The sequence below is a fragment of the Humulus lupulus genome, chromosome 7 (assembly GCF_963169125.1).
Source record: "Humulus lupulus chromosome 7, drHumLupu1.1, whole genome shotgun sequence".
Taxonomy (NCBI): domain Eukaryota; kingdom Viridiplantae; phylum Streptophyta; class Magnoliopsida; order Rosales; family Cannabaceae; genus Humulus; species Humulus lupulus.
Window position 1 is genome coordinate 37,048,737 of NC_084799.1, and position 17,844 is coordinate 37,066,580.

The 17,844-nt window shown below is 37.1% G+C and overlaps 1 protein-coding gene and 1 pseudogene across 1 annotated transcript; one reads left to right on the forward strand and one right to left on the reverse strand.

The window, feature by feature from the left end:
- The first annotated feature begins 3,755 nt into the window (after window positions 1-3,755).
- LOC133789544 (uncharacterized) lies at window positions 3,756-4,668 on the forward strand (annotated as a pseudogene).
- A 1,490-nt stretch (window positions 4,669-6,158) lies between these two features.
- LOC133791168 (probable carboxylesterase 18) lies at window positions 6,159-7,435 on the reverse strand. The gene has a single exon (XM_062229090.1). The coding sequence runs from the start codon at window positions 7,243-7,245 to the stop codon at window positions 6,229-6,231; it is 1,017 nt and encodes a 338-aa protein (XP_062085074.1). The 5' UTR covers window positions 7,246-7,435; the 3' UTR covers window positions 6,159-6,228.
- Between the last annotated feature and the right edge of the window lie 10,409 nt (window positions 7,436-17,844).

Consider the following 17,844-nt stretch of genomic DNA (forward strand, 5'->3'; position numbering starts at 1 on the left):
CTATCGTGCAGTACCCATAAAATTGCATATCTAGAAAAAAATATAGAACATTCAAAAGTAAAGTAAAAGCTCACCTTTTTGGCAAACAACTTAATAAGTTGCTCTTTGTGTATCTCTACTTTCTCCTTGCTCTGTCAGTTGATCATTCTTGGAATGCCTTGGCCCAATCTCACAGCATAGTCCTGACCCAACTCAATGATGGACTCAAAAGCCCAATACTGCAATGCTGCAGCATACCCATAAATAGAGTACTTGGCCTCCTTCTGAGTCTTTCCTTTCTCAATCTTCTTCTGTAAATGCTTCTTCATTTCAACAAAGTCTTTTTGACAAGTTTGTAACAACTTCTGGTATGATATCTTCCCCCACGGGTACTGGAAAAAGAAGTCAACGTCGTCTACCATCTTCAGCATGTCAGTCCAAACCATCAACTTCTCCTCTCGACCTTTCAAAACACCCTCAACTAATAAGCACAAACCCATCTTGTACATATCATCAACTATTTGACAACTCTCAAAAGTTCTGCGCAGTTGCCCTATGCTCACTGGGGAATGACCACTGAAGTACTCAAGAATCAACCGATCTGAAGTGCTCTTCGCTTTAATCTCAGCTTCAGATGGTTCGGCCTCAAAATTTAAACCAGTAACTAAACCGAACTCCAATTGGCTAAATCTACATCTTTTTTTCCCAATATAAAACTGGACTTCGTCAGTCTTCTCTCCTCTGAATTTGTGCAACAACAGCTGATGGACTAAGGCACCAGAAAAATTTAATGGTTCCGCCATGAAGAACTGTTTGAAAGGGGATTCCTTCACCCTATCCAATAAACCACACTGTATAAATTTTGCTTTAATCTTTGGAAAGTACCAACTGTCGCGCCAAGTGATACGTCCAGTAAAATGTTCCTCTACTGGAACTATCAGTTGTGGAGGTCTTAAGTTCTGCATAAAACAAATAAATACCCAATTAAATAGAATAACAAAAAAAAACATCAAATTTTATATTCTGCAATAGACTATCGAGCAACTATCGGACACTATCGCACCATATCAGACACCAATGAAAAACTGGAACTATAACATTATCGTTCACAATCGTACCTCACATCGTACACCATCGAATTATAACAACACAACCATTTGTTCCCACTATCGGGCACACATCGTACCCAACATCGTACCCTATCGTACCTCCATCTTCAACCTCAAGTTATCAGAAAACACAAACCTATCGTACCAACGTCGAACCACTATCGTACACTCATCTTCAACCTAAAGTTATGAGAAACACAAATACTATCGTACCCCTATCGACCCACTATCGTACCCTATCGTACCTCTAAAAAACCCAGAATTTTTTTTCAAAATTTTACGGTTTATCAGATTTCACACAGTCAGATTTCACACAGTCAAATTCAACAATACATACTATAACATTTTCCAATGGAAAAGAAATTGAAAAAAACACATACCCTAGACATTTTTGCGTAATGGGGTGTCAGTTTTTCTTCTCCAGTGAGGCTTGGTTTTTCTTCATCTCCGGTGGGGGTTGGGGCTTGGTTTTTCTTCGTCTCCGGTGGGGGTTTTTCCGACCGTCAGGTGAGGGAGAGAAAAGTGCCGGGTGAGGGTGGGTGAGGGAGAGAGAGGCGTCGGGTGAGAGTAGTTATGTTGCTCGATGGTTTTGTGGGAGTGAAGAGTTTTGGGAGGGAACGGGAAATGGGCAGGGGAAAAGCCGAAAGGTATGGTTTTTATTTAAGTTTTTTTATCACTATCGTGTACCATCGTACTATCGGGCAAGCATCGGGCACTTATCGGGTACCATCGTGTACAATCGTACTAATAGGTCCGCATTAACTTTATAACAACTATCGGGCATATATCGGACTACTATCGATCCATTATCGTACTTAAAAAGGGTGTATGATTGAAAATAATAATCGGGCAACCATCGGGTAGACATCAAACCTTAATGACCATCGGGTAACCAAACATATCGGGCAAGCATCGGGTGGCCATCGGACCTCATCCCTAACCTTGAAACTCAACAACTATCGTTCCTGCATCGGGCCTCTATCGGACACTATCGGGCATTTAGAAAAAAACTCAAGGAACCCAAAAAAACGCAAATTTTCACAGACCACGATTTTCACCCAAAAAACAGCAAAAAATACCAACAAACTACTGATCCAACATCTAAACAGCATTCTAAATCATAAAAACAACCAACAACAACAAGAATCAAAGAAAATCACTTACCCATGTGTATCTTTCTTGCAAGATTTTAGAGAGGAAAGGTATGGGATTTTGTTATGAGAGGGGTATTTTTGGTATTAAATGAAAGATGAGCATTTGTATCATATGGTGGTTAACTTTGGTTCAAATTTTAATTATTAAGCTAATGTAAGCATGATTTATCAAATTCCCGTTCCAAAGACCTCGATAACAGCACGACAAAATCGTTTCAAACTTTTCAAAGCAGTAGATTCTCCTATTTTGATATACTCGTCGGTAGCATCTGCCGGTACACCATATGCCAACATTCGAAATACGGTTGTTACTTTTTGTAGACTCAATAACCCGAGCTTACCGAGTGCTTCTCTTCATTGGAAGAAGTAATTGTCATGTCTTTGTACAACATCATAAACATGAAGGAATAAAGCACGACCCATTCAGAATCTTCGGCGGAACATCGAGGCAGAAAATCAAGGGTTCTCTGCAAAATAGTCGTTGAAGAGATTGCGATCAGCATTTTCTCGGTCACGGTTGACTACTATATGACCAGGAATTGAGCCCCTATGTGACCCTTCGTTATTTTGGTGTTGAACGATGCAAAAAATGTTGTTAGCAATAATTTGACATACCACTTGCTTTTCTAGATCATCATAATAATCATCATCATCATCTGAAGAAGAAGACGATGCCAAATAAAATGAACTACCATAATGAGAATTCATCTTTAATCCACGTTGATTTGTATGTGTTGTTGGTCTACATTAAGCCAATGTTTTATAGTGTAGATATTCACTATCTTCATATTTCAAATTATTGAAGACAAGAAAAGATACTCATAGCATTGTATTGTCACATCGTATTTTTGTCTTCAAATTTCAAATTATTTTGTCTTAAGAAAATATACATGTAGCATTGTATTGTCACATCATATTTTTGTCTTCAAATTTCAAATTATTTTGTCTTAAGAAAAGATACCCGTAGCATTGTATTGTCACATTGTATTTTTGTCTTCAGATTTCAAATTATTTTGTCTTAAGAACATATACTTGTAGCATTGTATAGTCACATCGTATTTTTGTCGTCAGATTTCAAATTATTTTGTCTTAAGAAAAGATACTTGTAGCATTGTATTGTCACATCGTATTTTTATCTTCAGATTTCAAATTATTTTGTCTTAATAAAAGATACACATAGTATTGTATTGTATTGTCACATCCTATTTTTGTCTTCCGATTTTAAATTATTTTGTCGTAAGAAATCTAACTTTTACATCCCTATATAATGACATATTTTTCACATACGATGACCACACCTCTTCAACATAGTTCTAAACCAATTTCTTTCTCTTTCAAAATGACTTCAATTCGAACTTCTTCATACTCGATTGAAGAAGATGTGCACTTGTGTCATGTGTATCTTGACATTTCTCAAAATCCAATCATAGGAATTAACCAATTCAAAGATCAGATGTGGGCAAGAGTTGAATTAGCGTATCACTCTGGACAGTTTAGTAGTCAACCTCGACCGAGAAGATCTTCACAAACTCGAATGACGACCATTCTTGCGGTAGTTTCAAAATTAAGGGGATGCGTTAACCAAATTGAAAATAAAAATCCAAGTGGTGCTTCACAAGAAGATATTATATTGTTATATTTTATTTTTAGTTAGTAACTTATTTTTAATTTTATTGACAACATTTATTTATTATTCAGCAGTTAAATCAAGCGAAAATGTTATTAGCACAAGATCCAAAGTACAGAAGAGGGTTCAAATTTGATCATGTGTGGTCCATTCTTAAAGATTGTGAGAAATTTGCAAATGACAACACCAATTCACCAGCTAGATTCCAACAACAAGGTCATAGTTTCAATTCCCCCCAATCTTGTTCTTCTGGCTTCGAATCACCAAAATCGACACCCAACGGTATGAATTCATTTGATCTTAATATGAATGATGAGGAAGTTCCTGTTAATTTATCTAAAAGACCTATCGGTGTGAAAAAAGCAAAAGGAAAACAAAAAAGTGATGAACAATTTAAGAAATTAATGGATCAAAGTCAAAAACTTGTTAACGATATAGAAAATGTAACTTTGAAAGAAATGAACTTCTAAGACAAAAAGTTGATGTGGCTAGTTAGAGAGAAGAGAATAAAATTTTATTTACGGATTTGAATTCTATATCTGATCCAGAGTTTCACCAATTTATTCAAAGCGAAAAGAGAAAAATTTACATATCAAGAGCGCAAACATCTGAACATGGAGAACAAGGAGAATGATCTCAATATCAAGGATCTCAATATCGAGCATCTCAATTCCAAGGATCTCAATATAAAGAAGAACAAAGAGTCGGAGCTGAAGATGAACATCAATGATCTCATAATCCTTCACAAGATTATAGTCAATATTATGACTATCTTGGCAGAATTGGGAATAATTTTTAAAATTATTAGAAGTATGTCTTAGTTTGTCTTGTGTTCTATATATATTAATATTGTTGTTTATAGTTTTATGTTTAGGGTGTTTGATTTTAATATTAGAATGTAAGTTTGTAATAATTTAATTATCTTTTGTATCTTTAATCAATTTCAATTTCAATGTTAATTTTACTTTCTTATAGTGTAGAATAAGAATGTTTATACACAAATTAAAATAAATTATATAAAAAATTAATTATGAAGTATTTGAAATTTTATTTAGAAAATTAAATTACATGTGTATTTATAATTTAAAAAACCCAACATAAAATATAGATCCAAATAATACTCATATGTTTATTTATATATGATATAAATATATTTATCTTTTAAAAAAAGATATAATATATATAGTAAAGAAATAGGCTTTTGTCGTGTGAACAGTACACATCATATATGCCTATATGAAGTTGGATTCGAGATAATCACGCAATATATATGCAGTAATGCCGTTGGGTTGGTGTTGGCCTGAGAAGTGAAAAAAATCAGTAGGTGAATAGTACAAATAGTATCGCCCATAACTTCTTTTAGCCATTTTAAGTACAAATTTATCCAATAATAATAATAATAAGAGTGATTTGTCAAAATAATATATTTTTTAAAGTTATTTTGCATTCTAATTTAATTTTAATAATTTTTTATAATAAAAAATTTAGATAGTTGGTCAAAAAATTTAAATAACTGATTGAAAACTAATCAAAAAATTTAGACAGTGCAAAATCATTTTCACCCCAATTTCTCTAATAATAATAATAATATTAGTTATGGGAATTCTCCTATACGGGCTTCACTTTAATCCCTACTGGTGAGGCTCTCAATGTTCTTGACTCATGAACATTTTTCGGCACTATTTTTTTTATAACGATGTATATTGTAGTTCAAAAAATCAAAATAGTTTACAATTGTTGAACGCGTACATATAGACGATTTCATGGGTCAAAAAATACTGCTACCTCTACCCACAAAACCTAGAGTGAAACCCCACAACCACCGAGATCTATATTAAAATTTCCTGACAGCACCTTTATCATATCCAGATTTTTCGAAAAAGAATTGGAGAGAACACGCTAAATTGTATTATACAAAAAAGCCGCGAAACGATTTGCCGAAATGGTCCCAGGATCCTCTCGATATCGTCTTCTTCGAAAATTATCAAGAATATCTTATGGTTCAGGTATCGTGAAAAAAGAACCCAAAAAACACTTGCAATTTTCTCTGCAAAACTCTCGTCTTCGGCCTTCTCTCCCCCCAAGAAAAAAATGTCCATAATTCTAGGCTTCTTCGGCGACCGACCATGGGACCCATTCATTACCCACCCTCCTCACCTTTCACCTATTTCCCTGAATTTTCTCTTGAAATTATGGCCGTTTAATGCCGAACTTGCTGGTATGAAAAAGGAGAAAGTGAAAGTCTAGATCAACTTTGAAATTTATGAATAATAATAATAAAATAAAACATTTGCAATAAATAATATGATATTATTGATCCAATCCCACCACATAATCTCGGAGACAGAGAAAGATAAGGCTATTTGGAATTAGTGATACAATTGAGTACGAAATCCTTGACTTGCGTGAAGAGTTGGTGAGACTCGGGAATCTCCGGAAACAAATAAAAAGCGTGGATCATATCCGGGTACTCAATAAGCTCCGCGTCTTTGCCCGATTTCTTCAACCACTGATGATACTTCCTCTGCCAATCCTGAAGTGGGTCCCACCCGCCCACGAACACCAGCGTCTTCGGAAAATTTGCCAAACCCGATATATCCTTGCCGCGGGGCCCACTCACGTTCGAAGCCTCGTGGTCCCGATTCGAGCCCTCCGGCAAGAATGCCTTCCACATCCAATCAGTCCGCTGCAATTCTACTATCGGCGCCGTTCTCAGCCTCAGCTCCGCCTCCGTCCTCTCCTCTCCCCCGAAAAATGGCTGTATCGTCACCAACCCCAACACCCTCACCGCCTTGAACTTCTCCCGCTCCTCCGAAACACGCACTGCCGTGTGGTGTGCCAGGTTGCCCCCCGCGCTGTCTCCAGCGAGAAAGCACTTGGACACGTCAGCCTCCTCCGGGAGGGCTCCTTCTCCGTCCAGGTACTTCATGACATCGAAGCCGTCTTCGTACTGGCAAGGATAGCGGTGCTCTGGCGAGAGACGGTAGTTGACGGAGACGGCGATGGCCGGGGTTTTGCGGGCTATTTTGCGGCAGGCGGCGTCGTATGCGAAGGCATCGGGACTTAGGAAAGCGAAGCCACCGCCGTGGAAGAAGATGAAGACGGGGAGTGATTTGGGGGCGGAGGCGGAAGCGGAGCTAGGGACGAAGACGCGGAACCAGAGGTTGCGGGATGAGTCGAGGGTGTAGTCGGAGGAGGAAACTCCTTTGACGGGGGAGGGAGTGGTGGGAGATTTGATTTCGAAGAGACGGAGGAAGCGACGGTTAATGGTGCCGTTGTTTCGACGAGCAGTATCAGTGACGAATGAGAGCAATCCCACGCTGATCCGAGTCTTCCATGGAAGAGAAGGAGAAAGCACTGGATCTTTGTTTGCCATGAATGAATGATTGTATGGTTAGAGTATTACTCACCCTGACTCATGAGTTATAATAATGCCTCGAAAAATGGGATGAAGAATTCACAAAACAGAATTTTAAAAAATATATATTTATATATCTTCAATGTCCCTACGGTTAGATGTGGGTCCTATATATCTTCGGATCACGGTGCCCATATGTACGGTACTTGAATACTTTGGAATTTTACTGGGATATTTAGGTATGAATGGTCATGTGTCACGTCACGATTGGTGTACTTATAAAAAAAATTGAAAAAATTATAAAATATATTTATGATTTTTAAAATCTTTTGAAAATACAAGATGTAATTAAAAATACATAAACCCTAAATTTCAATTTGATAGAAATTTAAATAAAATTTTCAAACTTAAACAAAATACTTATACTATAATATTGGCCAAAAGTGAGAGTTAATTGTTGGTAACTACGAAATGCAACTAAACACAATGTTTGATATTTTTTAAAATATATATATTTAAGTATTAATAAAGGTATAGTTTTGGCACTTCCCAACAAAAAAAATAGTAAAACTTTAGCACTTTAATTACATATATCTCAATTTTATTTGATTAATTCTTGATTTTTTTTCTTAATTTAATAAGTAATGAGATAATCGCCATAATCTTTAAACATATAGATAATTAAATTTAATTATGTGCGAATCTTTAAACATGATGATAATCATATGAGATTCCATTTACCTTTTAAAAGAACTAAAATAAAACTCATATAAATGGATTATAAATGTCTATCAATTAGATTCGCACATAATTAAATTTAATTATCTAATTTAACTATTTTCTTATAAAATCATTCATAAAAAAAATAATAAATATCATTTTGGATAATGTATTATGCAAAAGTTACCAATTAAACATTCTATTTTGTTAACCGCTAATTTTGACCAAATATTTTGTAAAATGAAACAAAATAATACAATTATCCAATTTCCGTCAATTTTTTTTAAGTATGACTAAAATACTATAAAGTTATATAAATTAGTTAATTTAATAATTATTATTATAATAATAAATGTTATAAAACCAAAAATTAATAAAATTTAAATTTAAAAAATATTTAATTAATTAAACACAAATATCATATTTAATTAAACACAAACCTTATCCTTGACCTTCTCTCACCTTCAACCCATTTTTATAACGTCCCAAAATTACCTAATAAGGCTTAGGGCCTTGATTAGAGGGGTCGGGATGACAATATATGAAATTACGTGTTTAATTGCTATATTAATTGTGAATATGTGAATTCTGTGATAATATGATTAAATGCGCATATTTAGGGATATTAAATATGCATGTGGGTCTGCTTCTTATTAGAAGGGCAATTTTGGTAATTTGGCCAATTGCGGGCATAATTGTATTTATGTGCATATATGTGATATATGTGAGAGATCACATTATTATGTGAGTTTGTTTTGGTTATTTGGCACGAGGCGGTCCTAGGGAGCAAGTTAGGGGGAAAGTCACAACGGGACCTGATACCCGACTTGGGGGGAGTCAATAGGTATTTTGGGTAATAGACATTTAATTTGGTTATCGAGTTATGAAAATAAATATTTGGAGTTAGAGTATTTAGGAGGGAATATAGGGGAAAATTTACCATTTTGCCCTTGGGGACGTTTTTGGTACTCCGAGCCTTGGGATTAACTTAAGTCACTTAAGGGACAAAAGTTAGAAACCCATAGAGTGTTCAGCCTAAACCGACTATTTTCCTCTCTCTATTCACTTGTTTTTCTCTCAAGCTTTCCTAAGCTAATATCATTGGAGATTAAGGAATTCAGGGCTAGAAACCAAGGAGAATTTGGGCTAGGATCACATGAGTTGAGCCTTAGGTCTTGAGGGAATTAATCTTCATCAGAAGGTAAGCCTTGAATTTGATTTCCAGCATTTAAATTATGAGTTTTCATAGCTGGTTTTTATGTGTTTTTGAGCCTTTGAAGTTCAAAGATTTAAGTAAGGATTTAATGAGTTTTGGGACTAGTTTTCTATTGGGTTTTGTTGCTGGGAGCATAGTAGAGTTGTTGTGTTGGTTGAATTTATGTTTTGGGGTGAAATTTGGTATGGTTAGGATTGAATTTGGTTGCTGAAATGGAGGTTATTTCTGGGTTCGAGGGGCCAAGTCGTGACCTTGTTCTTGACAAGTCGCGACTTAGCCTGAGCCATGCACCTTGGGAGGCCTCTACCTGGGGGGCGTGCCTCAACTTGATAGGCCAAGTCGCAGCCCGTGCCTCTGGACAGAGAGGAGGAAGAGGCTGGTCAAGGGACGCGCCGCGACCCACAGGGGGCCAAGTCGCGGCCCGCCTGGGAAGTTTTTCCTTGGGAGTTTGTTTTCAAAATAGAACTTTTTCCTTAGGGCTCGGAATTGTTTCCACTACCCCGTTTGGTGGAGCCTGAGGCCCCGAAGGCTAAGACTTGGTTCGGAAGCCTTTGATCGCTCGATATTAATAGAATCCTATTTTATGGTTGTGACTTAGGGTATCGCTAGGGGCTCGAAACCAAGATCGTACTCGAGGGTCGCTCTTATTTACGCTTGCTTGGACCTAAAGTAAGAAAACTGCACTCAGAACATGTTGTATGTGATTAGGGCTTGGTCCGTCTGTTATATATTAATATGATTAGGGCTTGGGCCCCATGATTGGTTATGTTAAGCTATTGTTCTTAATGCTTGTTGATGAATGTTTAAGTGCTTATATGTGTGGCATGAATTCTACAGTTAGGGCAAGTTGCCCCGTTATATGAATATGTTTAGTATCATGAAAATGGTTATTCAATGGGATTATATGATTAGCATGAGTATGTGCTTAATTTGTCAGGATGTGCCTCTCCGCATCTATTTTCTGTATTAAGGTATGTAATTCCTGGATTAGGGCTTGACTTATGAGTCAAGGACGACAATAGCGTTGTGTGCTGGTCGAGAGGCATTGACCTAAACCAACAACGTACTATTACGTTGATCGACTCTAAGGTCAGTGGTGAACCACGGGGGTTGGACTAGCTCTATGGCTAGTGAGACAGAGCTAAGGGTGAGGCCCTAGGTGACTCTATGGTCTTGTAGCTAGGGCATAGGCCCGAGAATCGGCTTAAAGGGCAACTGAATAGGGCAGCGGCCCCAGGTTAATTCAATGATCATATGTTTAAACTTAAGTGATAGTATCTATGAGTTAATGTTTCTAATTATTATTGAATGGTTATTTTAAAGTTTATATTCTTTGTTGTTGCACGTTCTGTTTTCTTGTTGAGCCTCGGCTCATGGGTACTTTGTGGTGCAGGTAAGGGAAAGGAAAAACTTGATCAGCCATGAGTTGGAGAGCTTCGATGGCGGCGTGTACATATGCGGCTGCTCGACCACCACGACTAGGGTTATCTCAAAGGAACTAAGGTTATATCCCTATTTTTCCGTTTAGGTCGGCTGAAGTAACTTTTATATATGTATTTACCCTTTTTAACAGTTGAGTTGTAATATTTTGGGATCCTATGTTATAGAAAACTTTTGGAATAAAATTCAATGGTTCTTTGACCAAAATTTTTAACCCTAACCCTTATCACTAACCTTAGTTACACGTTTTAAGCCAAATGACCTAATTAGCAGGTCTGATACAATTTTAAGTACACAGTGTAACGGTCCTGGATTAGGAGGGCGTTAAAATTTCTCTCTTATTCTCTCCTTCCAATCAGCCATGGTTGTCCCGTCACTAAGCTATGATTGGCGTCATGTGTTCTACTTCTTCCTATCCTTGGCGCCCCACCAAGAGGAGTAGATGTCGCTGAAACCCCCAACACTAAGCTCCCTTCTCTAGACACGTGGTGGGGCACCATTAAAGGCCTGATGAAATCTCATGTCGTCATGGCTTCTTAGCAACCTTTCAGTCACCTCTGAGCTTCACTAAGGCGAGCAAAACCCAATTGGAGTTTGGGTTAGGAGACACCGAAAGGTGTTGCTCGTCAAAGTAAGGGTATTTTGATAATAATGAAAAATAATTTGATTAAAATTAAGTGAGAAAATACTATTTTGATTTATTTTGTAAAAAATCCAAAATTATTATTTAACAAAATAAAGAGTATCAATGATAATTCAGTGAATCCAAAATGATATTAACTCTTTAAAATTACGTATTTATTAATTAAAATAGTATAATTTTTCTAGTTAGTTTTATATATGATTATTTAAAAATAATTATATATGTAATCACATACAATTTTGAAGTTTTCATACATTCATATTCTTTTCTTTAATATTTATATTAATAAGATAATTTTAAAATACTCATATAATCCATGATAAATTTATTTTATTAAGAAAAATAAGCACTATTATTAATTATTCAGAAATGATTTGAGGATGTTAGTTGGATGTTAGTTAAAACTTTAATGCGAAGTCGGTGCCAAGATGATGTAGCCGCGATCGATGAGTGATGGCAAAGAAATAGAAATGCAATTAGTTTTGTGTTAGATAGCTGTCTAGCCAAGTCGTGTAGCAGCACACCAAAATATTGTACACCCCAATATGTAAGTTAAGTTGCAGATAAACTAAATACATTCCACTATATTTGGCTTTTTTTTTTTACTTTCTTAAATCAATAAATAACATGTAAACTCCACTAATAATTTGACATGTAAATCAATAAATATACTCTGTTTTGTACTCTTTTCATCCACATAGATAGTGCAATAGATAGTTTACTTACCACTTATATGTAACTTATTAACGCGACAAAAGAAAAAGGGACTTGTCACACGTACTTTATTCATGAGTTCCACGTGAGAATTTTTACAAAGTTATAATTCATTTTTTTTATATAAGTTACTATTATACTTATAGCAAAATTTATTTGATTAAACATAGGGTTGAAACACTTATTTTATATGTAATAGATATAAGCAACGTGAAATGCACACATACTTAATTTTATTTATAGAATTTATTAATTATTTTTATTAAATTTATAGTATTATCATATAAATTTTAAATAAACAAATAATAATATATATATAAAAAGAATGACATAAACATATTAAAAGAAAAATTAAACCAAAATATTGTTTATGATTTTTTTAAAATATATATAATATGATGATAACCTTTTTAAATATAAATGATAATTTTTTTGATAAAAATTAATATTATGTATTATATATTATTTTTATAATGATATTTCATAAGATTTAAATTTATATTAATATAAGTATTAAATATCTTCTCTTGTATTAAATATTATTATAATAATATTTTATAATATTGAATACATATTAATATAATTGGTAAAAAATTAGGACTATATATTATTATCAAAATAATATTTTATAACATTTGAATTTATATTAATATAATTATTAAATATGTATTTTTATATTAAATATTATTATAATAATGACATTTTATAATATTTGAATTTTGTTGACGCCGTTTTTCGTCAACTTAAATTTGAAGAGCACTAAACAATATTTCAAAAAAGGAGAAAAGAACAATTGAATTTTTACGTGGTTCAGCAGTTAAAATCTGACTGGTCCACGAGTCAATATTATTGATCTTAATACTCCTTCAAAGATTTCTTAGAGTATTCTTATTCCCAATTTGTGTGTGAATACAAATGAAAATTACCAGGCTATTTATAAGCCTAGTTGAGAGAATATCTTCCTCTGATTCAGGGAAGTTACAACCAATTATTCAAATCTAAAATAAAAGTAAATAAATACATTAAATACATAAGATTCCATGATAATTGGAATTTAATATCAGATAACAACAAATCCCTAAGGAATAGGGATCTCCTAACAACTATTGTGTGCAAAACGTGTCGCTGACCTCGAACGCAAGGTTAATGCGTTTTCGAGATCGACCAATACTTTGAGCTCGTTATTCTAGCCAGCCTCCTCCTCAGCTAGTGGTTTCATCGAACTCAATCTTCAAAGACCAATATCTTCGAGCTTACAACTGAGGCTCGAATAACACCCATATGTGTTGGAGAATTTTCTTTCTTTCGAGCTTTAACCTTAAGCTCGAGCCTTTTAAGCTTGTGCTCGATCGCCAACAAGAAAAGGTCAGGAATCATGCATATTTATACAAGTGTTCAACCGCTGCTTGTTATTTTCGAGTTTACGCTTTACGACCTTACATTTTGAGACTCATTTATTCATTCTCGAAATTTGGGTGTAACATTTTGTCCCCTCAAAAGTGTTGGTTCGAATCCTATGAGAAGAAAACTTTTGAACTCCATTTTCGAAAATCGTGTCACCTACCACACTCGAGTGCGGACATACGTCACTTGGGGATTGAATACCCAGAGTACTCGAGTACTCTCTTTTTCTGCATACGTCCTTTCCTATTCCTTTTTGCGGCCATATTTTGAGAATCAAACGTGATCCCTTGGATCTCCTTTAATATGAATCAATGGCACATATCCATTTGACCTTTGATTTGACGACTGGGGTATATATATTTCCCTTCTCCACCTTCCCCATTCCCACTTTTACTTTTCAAAGAATACGAACCAGAGAGAAAAAGAAAGAAAGAACCAGACTTCTTTTTCCATGTTTTCTAAACCAAAGAAGCAAAGCCATTCTAGTACATTCGACTCTGTGAAATCATTCTTGCTTCCGCTACTTCAGTCGACTATCTCATCGTACCTTCGATCCAATTCACGTAAGTGTTCTGATCTTTCTTGGTTATATATGTATTTTTTCTTGTTTATGTGTTTCTTTGTCTGTGAGGATGGCTTTCTGGTTCTTACCAAATTTTATGGCTCCTTTCTTACATTAAGCAAGTTTTTTTAATTTGGGTAGATTTGGCATGATTAGGATCACGATTTAGACAAAAAAATTTATGGTAGAAACACGTAAAAATGGAGTTTTTCTGGTAATGGAGTTTTTTTTGTCATAGGTTTCATGTAGCTTAAGAAATAGAGTTTTAGATTAGGGTTTTAATGCATGAATCACGAAAATGTCACCTTTTCGAGCAACTGCCAACTTTTTCCCGAGAAATTTGGGATTCTTATAAACTGGCAATAACAGTCCCATTCCCACGTGGGTGCACGCTCGATGCCCAAACTTTACAATAGTTCAGGATATACATCCGAGTCAATCTCACATTTTCCAGCCTTCAGGCTCAATTAGGGTGATCTCGTCATCTCATGCTTTCAAGCTTGAGTTATACAGATTTTAACCCCTTCCTCTTTTATCCATATATTTTTTTTTTATATAATGGGCCCTCACATTTTCCTTCCTTGCTAGATGCCGCAGTACTATGAGAATCGGTGGGGGCCCATGTTTGCCATCCCTTACCACCCATCAACTCTTAGTCCTGAATCATCTTTCACCCAACATCAACGACTGATCCGCGAGCACAAAGAACGGTGTGAGCAAGAGGATATACGAGATTACTTTCGATGTCAGATCGACGGGGTTGAAGAGAGGAAAAGGAAAATACTCCAAGTGGCAGCCTATCTCGAACTAGATCTCGAGATCCGACTTATTCCATTAGACCCCAAACTCAAAGTTACCATAGCCTTTCCACCTGGTGAGCTCGTATTCAACCTTATGGAGGGTCCTTCTAACCAGTCGCCTAAAGCCCCCAAATCCCTTTCTATCTCGGTCTCGGAGAGTTCTTTCTTCAAGGTCGAACACTACTAAAGATCCATTACTTCGACCCGAAAAATGTTCGAGCTACTCTCTTGCAACGGGTTGAAGCTTTCTGGGAAGTTAGTCTGTCGCCCTACTAGCTTCGACGAGAGAAGCTGTTTTGCCCCTGACGAAGATGATCCAGATAGAAAAGTCAAGCTCACAGCCTGGAGCCGTGAGCACCTACGAGTTGGGGCTTTATTACCCCTAAAGGATTACTTCCGGAGCTTTCTGGACTATGCGAGCATAACTCTATTCCAACTCCAGACGAACTCGTACATGGTTATGTTTGCGTTGAAGTCGCTGTACAAGGAGATAAAGTGGGAGTAGCCCACAACACACGATATATTGTACCTTTTTTCGCCTCAAAAGCAACCCTTCCCTAGCTTATGGTGGGGATGGGTTGTACTATCTGTCAAGCTACCTGAAGGAGAAGTGACTGTTTGAGGATATTCTAAATCATCCTTCAAACTTCAAGAGTGCCTTCTTCTGGACAGACGGTCTTGCTCCCTCTCGATTCTACTCTTTTTGGAGAATTCGTAAGTTCCTTACTTGTGTTTTCTGATTAAATTTTCCTTTAATTTGCGAGCCCAACTGACTTGCTCAAACATTTTATATAGCCACCTACCATCACCCCTAGCCTACGGATGCCATGAGGGAACATAGGGAAGCTATCCTCAAGCTTCCCTATGGTCGACGATCACTCTCTTATCTTCTCCATGAGGACAAGCTTCAGTTTTGCAATCTTCAAGAAGAAGGCGAGACCACTGACGACTTCAGCAACTGCTAATATGCGAGATGGGAGGACATGCCCATGCCTACCACCAAGCTCCCTGTGAGAGGCCAACACGCGGGTCAAAGCTCTCGAGTCCATAGACCTTGCCCATTTGAACCCTCGAGCTCAAGAAATGAGGCGCAGAATGAGGTCTTAGCGAGCTCGTTAAGAGGTAAAGTCATGCTCGACTCATTCATGAGGTCTTCGTCATTACGTAAGCACGAGCCTGACGTAATGATCCTCTTTGAGGACCCCAGGGATAACTTCCTAGAATGGCCGAGAGTAGACCTTAGAGTCTGTAGGTTCAATAGTTGGCTAGGTAAATACCAAACCATGTATAGCTTAAATGAGGTTTGGGATGGGGTAGCAGTGCAATATGGCACATACGATCATAGGGACCTCTCAAGGATGTCCCCTACCTTTAGGGAGGGGACTCCCATAGCCTTGTCAAAAGATAGGGGAATTTCCTGGTCCCCAAGTTCGAGCTCTAGTGAGTCCTCCTGTTTGGTCCTTGACACTTAGTCTTTTTCACTTATAAAAATGTGTATGGATTTTTTCTTTCTCAACTTGATTAATCTTCCCTGTGCTTTTCAGGTGACATGGAGTCGGATCTAGACAGCCTTTTGGGACAGCCCCCCAAACCCCAAGGTATTGAACGAGGTCATGTAACCTCAAAGAAAGGGGATGCCTCAAAGTTGACCAAGATCGTTGAGGGGTCCTCTCCCTAGATGCCCGCCTCTTCCGAGCTCAAGGCCCAAGCTTCAGACTCCATGGATGTGGTTTCTCGCCACCATCGAGTCTTCAGAGAAAATGCCACCTCCCCAACTGATCATTGATGGGGACAAAGGCAAACAAGTGCCTCCTTCGGCCCTCAAGCCTAGGGGTGCCCCAACCGTGGTCTGCAAGTTCGTGGGGTCATCTTACATTCGAGAGTACCCTCTGGAGAATGTTGCGGGATCTCTGGGAGCTGACCTTTGCTCATACCTGTTATGCCGAACAGGCTAATCCTGCAGCAATCTCGACGCCAATGTGTGGCAGTTTTTGAGGGGGGACAATCCCACACGCCTCACCAACCAAACAATGGAGCTCAGGGTTTTGGTAAGCCTGCTCCCTGTGACTTTTACTTTCTTTGGTCATCTGTTTATTTTCTTACCCTTTTAAAAACTTTTTGTTTCAAGCCCTTCTTGGTGTCCTTCGCCAGAGTTCGGTATTCTCCTCAAAGATGGCGATGGCAGAAACCCTAGTTTTTGAAACAAACCAGGCTTGCATCCAAGCTGAAGATGGTCTGAAGGAGGCCAAGGGAGCCCAGGTCAAAGCTGAGGAGGCCTAAGCCAAGGCCGAGGATGCCCTCAAGCTTTTTCAAGCTAAACTTGATTCCTCTGAGGCTACTGCCAACATCCTAAAGGCGGAACTCGACACCAAGACAGTGGATTTCGACGTTGCCTGAGCTGAGATCGATCGCCTGAAAGTAGAGACAAGTGCTACCAAGGTCGAGGCTGAATGTTGAAGGAGGAGAAGAATTCAACCTTCAAAATTCTTGAAGATGAAAAGAAGTGCCTCGCCGAGGAGTTCAAGACAAAGAAGGATTGGGCTACAAACTGAGCTATGTATATGATATGGTCTCTAAACCCTGAGATAGACACTTCGTTCCTACAGGAAAAAGAAGAGGAGTTCATCTCCAAATGGAAGGCTCGGTTTGCCAAGGAAGAGGTCACAACCACTACCCAAGATGGAGGGAACGGGGATGAAAAATGCGAGGAGGTCGAGTTTGGTTCAGTCGACCAACACTGAGCTGTCTCGAATAGGGCCGTGTCCCTTATAATTTTTATAACTATATTGTATATTTTTTGTTCCCTTGGGGCAAAGAGAATTTACAGCTCGAGTCTGAGCTATTTTGATTATCTTGTGAATGTTATATTTTAATAGTAGTTTTTATGCTTTCTAATTTGTAGCTCGAAAAACCTGTTTGCACATTATCTACCTTTAGCTTTTTACCTTAATATTATACATCATATTTCTGGATCGAAATATTTCGAGCATGTTATTAACAAGTACTTGCTTTTATACTTGATTATTTGTATAAATATACGTTGGGTTTAAGTTTGAATTTCAATACATCGATGCATAGTTTATTTGAAATGCCCATTGTTGATTTCGTTATTGTCAAA

Coding starts and splice junctions, on each gene's coding strand:
- LOC133791168 (XM_062229090.1), bottom strand. CDS start 7,245: ATGGCAAACAAAGATCCAGTGCTTTCTCCTTCTCTTCCATGGAAGACT.